This window comes from Dendropsophus ebraccatus, chromosome 10 (assembly GCF_027789765.1).
Source record: "Dendropsophus ebraccatus isolate aDenEbr1 chromosome 10, aDenEbr1.pat, whole genome shotgun sequence".
In the NCBI taxonomy this organism is placed as follows: Eukaryota; Metazoa; Chordata; class Amphibia; order Anura; family Hylidae; genus Dendropsophus; species Dendropsophus ebraccatus.
In genome coordinates this window covers 456869-462868 of record NC_091463.1, presented here as the reverse complement: position 1 = coordinate 462868, position 6000 = coordinate 456869, and the positions used below count along the sequence as shown (strand labels likewise).

General features: G+C 52.4%; 1 protein-coding gene across 1 annotated transcript in view; it reads right to left on the bottom strand.

Moving 5' to 3' along the window:
* Window positions 1-2180: 2180 nt before the first annotated feature.
* The window catches only part of DAB2IP (DAB2 interacting protein), a 215140-nt gene continuing 211320 nt past the window's right edge, over window positions 2181-6000 (bottom strand). Inside the window, 2 exon segments of the mRNA XM_069986386.1 lie at window positions 2181-2828; window positions 2926-3013. Of these exon segments, the coding sequence (XP_069842487.1) occupies window positions 2661-2828; window positions 2926-3013 (256 nt within the window). The 3' untranslated portion in view covers window positions 2181-2660.

The window sequence follows — 6000 nt, the reverse complement described above, 5'->3', positions numbered from 1 at the left end:
GCTATCACAGAAATGGTTTACAGTGGGCTACTTAATTCACAAGTGGAAGCGAGCGGTGGGTGTCGCAATGTGCCACACCCAGACAGACCCTTAGAACTGGGAGAGACTGGCAGGTGCTGTCCAGAGACGACTGATGGCCCCCATACACCAGGAGTTTCAGCAAGCTTCTGGGACCATCCATGAGGAAGCCTATCTGCTCGATAGATGTGCTGCCCCTCACACGTCCAACAGTGCTGCTCAAACAAAATGGCTCATAAAGCGCCTACTGTGTCTGGAACAACAAATCCAGGTTCACCCTCTCCCGCTGTGATGACGCAGAAACTGGGTGTGGCATCTGCATTATTCCTGGTAGGCTCAACACGGACGCCTACTGCACCATGTGCTTTTTTACGTTGTGTCAGTACTATGGGATGGACCTATATTACTCCCAGGATGATAGAGCCAGCTGTCATGTTGCGAGGGTCATCATGGCTTGTTATAGTGACAATGGGGGTAATCGAATGTACTGACCTGCCCAGAGCCCGGACCTTAACCCAGCATTGACCTAAGGGGTGCCCCATCGTCTGAAATCAGTGAAGGAACTCACATGTCTTCTCCAAGCTTAGTGGAGGAAAATATGACCAGCACTGGTGGAGAGTATGCCCGGGGGGTCGGGGGCTGTAATCGTTGATCATGGAGCCTCCACCAGCTATTGACGCTGAATACAAATAGTTTGACTTTTCTATCACAGGTGTCCAACTACTTTCTGGTAGATATTGTGTGTGAGTGTAATATAGATATATATATATAGTATCCCCCCCCCCATGATAGATCATCACTGCATAGTGTCCCAGCACAGGGTGCTACCTAATGCACCTGTGCACTGGTAAAGGGGGGGGTGTGGAGGTGTATTGTGGTGTTTTCCTTACTCGGGGTCACTGTTTGTATTCACTGTGTATATTGTGTATGTGGAGAGCCAGCTGAAGGAAGAAAAAGGGTTAAGTGTTTTATGTCACAAATGTCTGGTCCAGTCTTTGTCCTTTCCTCTGTCTCCTCTCTCTCTCTACACACACACAGCCCCACCAATCATAGGAAGGTTTTGTTCCGCCCCTGAAGGAAGAAGTTAGTTCCTGGTGAGAGGAGGAAGTTGTTACTAGTCAGTGGATGGGTAGCCGGGAGTCCAGAGGTACTACAGTCTTTTATTATAAAAGCAACAGCTACTTTGCAGTGCTAGAATTACACAGGAGGAGAGCAGCCACAGAGGGATCACCTTGTCCATGCCAGGAACTTCTCAAGACAGGGCAGGGCAGTTACCTCACCAGTCACAGGTTCTGACCCCAGTGGAACAAAGCTACCTAAAAAAGGTCTACGTATTTCACTGCGCAACACCAGGTGACCAGGAAGTCTTGGAAGTCGGCTAAGCCCAGATAACTTGGCCTGGGGCTCGTACTACCCTGCAGGACGAGTAGCCTACTATGGTGGGGCAGAAGGTGGTTAGACAGAAGTCTATACGTGAGTATGAGTGTTCTCTATATCTATACTACACCCCTCCAACTGTTCAAGGCAGGGTACACTACTGAATTGGACAAGTTCCTTCAGGCACCCTCTCTTTTCTACACTCTCTCTGAAAACCTCTTCTAACAAGCACCTGGTGTTCTACCTCAGCTGCAAACACCTGAGTAACTTCCAAGAGTTGTATAACTGTATTGCACTAAGCTGTACTGTTGTCCAGGACCCCTGGTTTGCACTACGTTTCCTGCCAGTAAACTGTTCTATTCCTTAAAGCATTGGACTCTGGCCTCTTCCCGCACCCACAAACATCTTTACACTTGGGTTAATCCTTTTTGTTTGTGCTGGTGAGTCCTATACCACTCCAGGCTACAGTGACAAGTGCCCAAGTGACCCCAGACCCACTCAGCTACCTCACCACTGTGCCAGCTGACCCTACAGGGAGACCACCAACCCTCCGTGCCTCACAGAAACTGGAGCCGGAAGGCTTTACTCTTTTTATAAATAATATCTGTTGTGTATGCTTCCCTATGAAATCCGCTCCTCCATCCATTAGTCTTCTCTCCTCACCAGACCCTAAATAAGTGCATGCACCCCTGTCTGGATTCTATCACCTGATATTAGTGTGAGTCTATGGGGGGCTCATCTGGGGGTACCGTGAACCCCTACATAAGCTGCAGACCAGGGGAGACTTGTTCTCATAAAGCATCTTTATTCCACAGGTAAATGTACACAGTCCACCACAGACACCTGGAAGACGTCCTGTATCCTGATGAGAGTAGTAGTACATGTGCCCCCCGCTCCAGGGCTGCTGGCAGTGGGGAGGGCAGTATGATTTCAGACTATGGGGGGGGGGGGGGTCACTTACTTTGTGTACAGGGCCATAGATCCTGTGACAGTAGCAGCAGGTTTTAGCAGTTACGGACAGCGCTCACGGCTATGGCGGTCACGCAGATTCTTATGTCGGTCGCTCTGACTTTTTTTTTTTTAACCCTTCTGGACAGAATTTGGTAAAAGTTCATACGAAATAAAAATCTGATGTAACATTAAATAATGGTAAGAGGAATCTTATAGAATACGGAATCTTATGCACATCATATTACATATGTCTGCGGTGCGGCGCTCCCATAATGCAGCAGTCCTGGGAGCCGCCGGCCGGTCCGACGCCTCTGTTAACAATTACTGCTGTTCCTGAACTCGCCGTTCTCTGTGATCTGTAACTTAGTCGGGTTTGTGGGGGAGATCCCGTTACGTGTTTGCATGCTGTACCTCTCTTTCAGCTGGGTTAAGGCGCTCATGAGCCGGGCATTGGCGGCGTCCAGCGAGGCGATGCGCTTCTCCTGGAAGGAGAGAACCGGAGACTATCACTAGTCACGCCTCCCAGGCTAAACCCCACCCACATGCGCCACATCATACACATCGTGACACAGTTCTCACCTGGGCGTCAATGATCTTCTGCTTGGAGTCCACCGCCGCTTGCATCTCAGCGTGATCTTTCTTCAGCTCCTCCTCCACGGACATCAGCCTGCGGCAGAGAAAATCCCGGTTATGTCATCTGTAACATGAGACACGGACAGGAGCCCCCCTATGTACAGTCCTGTGCACCCCCGTGTATGTACAGTGCACACATAGCCCCCCCCCCGTGTATATACAGTGCACACATAGCCCCCCCGTGTATATACAGTGCACACATAGCCCCCCCCACTGTATATACAGTGCACACTAGCCCCCCCGTGTATATCAGTGGCGCACATAGCCCCCCGGTTATACAGTGCGCACATAGGCCCCCGTGTATAATACAGTGCCACATAGCCCTCCGTATATACAGTGCGCACATAGCCCCTGTGTATATACAGTGCAACACATAGCCCCCCCCCCGTGTATACAGTTCACACATAGCCCCCCCGTGTATACAGTGCACACATAGCCCCCGTGTATATACAGTGCGCACATAGCCCCCGTGTATATACAGTGCGCACATAGCCCCCCGTGTATACAGTGCGCACATAGCCCCCCGTGTATATACAGTGCGCACATAGCCCCCCGTGTATATACAGTGCACACATAGCCCCCCCGTGTATACAGTACGCACATAGCCCCCCGTGTATACAGTGCGCACATAGCCCCCCGTGTATATACAGTGCGCACATAGCCCCCCGTGTATATACAGTGCACACATAGCCCCCCGTGTATATACAGTGCACACATAGCCCCCCCCCGTGTATATACAGTGCACACATAGCCCCCCCGTGTATATACAGTGCACACATAGCCCCCCCCGTGTATATACAGTGCACACATAGCCCCCCGTGTATGTACAGTGCACACATAGCCCCCCCCCGTGTATATACAGTGCACACATAGCCCCCCCGTGTATATACATGGCAACACATAGCCCCCCCCCCCGTGATATATACAGTGCACACATAGCCCCCCGTGTATACAGTGCACACATAGCCCCCGGTGTATACAGTGCACACATAGCCCCCCGTGTATACAGTGCACACATAGCCCCCGTGGATATACAGTACGGCACATAGCCCCCCCCGTGTATATACAGGTGCGCCACATAGGCCCCCCCGTGTATATACAGTGCGCACATAGCCCCCCGTGTATACAGTGCGCACATAGCCACCCCCCCCCTGTGTATATACAGTACGACAATTAGCCCCCCGCTGTATAACAGTGCACACATAGCCCCCCTGTGTACTATACAGTGCGCACATAGCCCCACGTGTATATACAGTGCGACACCATAGCCCCCCGTGTATACAGTGCGCACCCTAGGCCCCCCCGTGTATATTACAGTGCACACATAGCCCCCCGTGTATTACAGTGCACACATAGCCCCCCGTGTATATACAGTGCACACATAGCCCCCCGTTGTATACAGTACGCACATAGCCCCCCCACGTGTATACAGTGGCACACATAGGCCCCCCGTGTATACAATGCACAACATAGCCCCCCCGTGTATACACAGTGCGCCACATTAGCCCCCGTGTATACTACAGTGCGCACATAGCCCCACCGTGTATATACAGTACGCACATAGCCCCCCGTTGTATACAGTACGCACATAGCCCCCCGTGTATACAGTGCACACATAGCCCCCGTGTATACAGTGCACACATAGCCCCCCCGTGTATACACAGTGCGCACATAGCCCCCCGTGTATATACAGTGCGCACATAGCCCCCCGTGTATATACAGTACGCACATAGCCCCCCGTGTATACAGTACGCACATAGCCCCCCGTGTATACAGTGCGCACATAGCCCCCCCGTGTATATACAGTACGCACATAGCCCCCCGTGTATACAGTGCACACATAGCCCCCCGTGTATACAGTGCACACATAGCCCCCCCCGTGTATATACAGTGCACACATAGCCCCCCCCGTGTATACAGTGCACACATAGCCCCCCGTGTATATACAGTGCGCACATAGCCCCCCGTGTATATACAGTGCACACATAGCCCCCCGTGTATATACAGTGCGCACACTAGCCCCCGTGTATATACAGTGCACACATAGCCCCCCGTGTATATACAGTGCGCACATAGCCCCCCCCGTGTATAACAGTGCGCACATAGCCCCCCGTGTATATACAGTACGCACATAGCCCCCCGTGTATATACAGTGCGCACATAGCCCCCCGTATATACAGTGCGCACATAGCCCCCCATGTATATACAGTGCGCACATAGCCCCCCCGTGTATATACAGTGCACACATAGCCCCCCCCCGTGTATACAGTGCACACATAGCCCCCCGTGTATATACAGTGCGCACATAGCCCCCCGTATATACAGTGCGCACATAGCCCCCCATGTATATACAGTGCGCACATAGCCCCCCGTGTATATACAGTGCACACATAGCCCCCCGTGTATATACAGTGCACACATAGCCCCCCGTGTATACAGTGCGCACATAGCCCCCCGTGTATATACAGTGCACACATAGCCCCCCCCGTGTATATACAGTACGCACATAGCCCCCCCGTGTATACAGTGCGCACATAGCCCCCCGTGTATATACAGTGCACACATAGCCCCCCGTGTACTACAGTGCGCACATAGCCCCCCTGTATATACAGTGCACACATAGCCCCCCGTGTATATACAGTACGCACATAGCCCCCCGTGTATACAGTGCGCACATAGCCCCCCCGTGTATATACAGTGCACACATAGCCCCCCATGTATATACAGTGCACACATAGCCCCCCGTGTATATACAGTGCGCACATAGCCCCCCGTGTATATACAGTGCGCACATAGCCCCCCGTGTATACAGTGCGCACATAGCCCCCCGTGTATACAGTGCGCACATAGCCCCCCGTGTATACAGTGCACACATAGCCCCCCCCCCGTGTATACACGTGCCACACATAGCCCCCCGTGTATATACAGTGCGCACATAGCCCCCCCTGTGTATACAGTGCACACATAGCCCCCCGTGTATATACAGTGCGCACATAGCCCCCCGTATATACAGTGCGCACA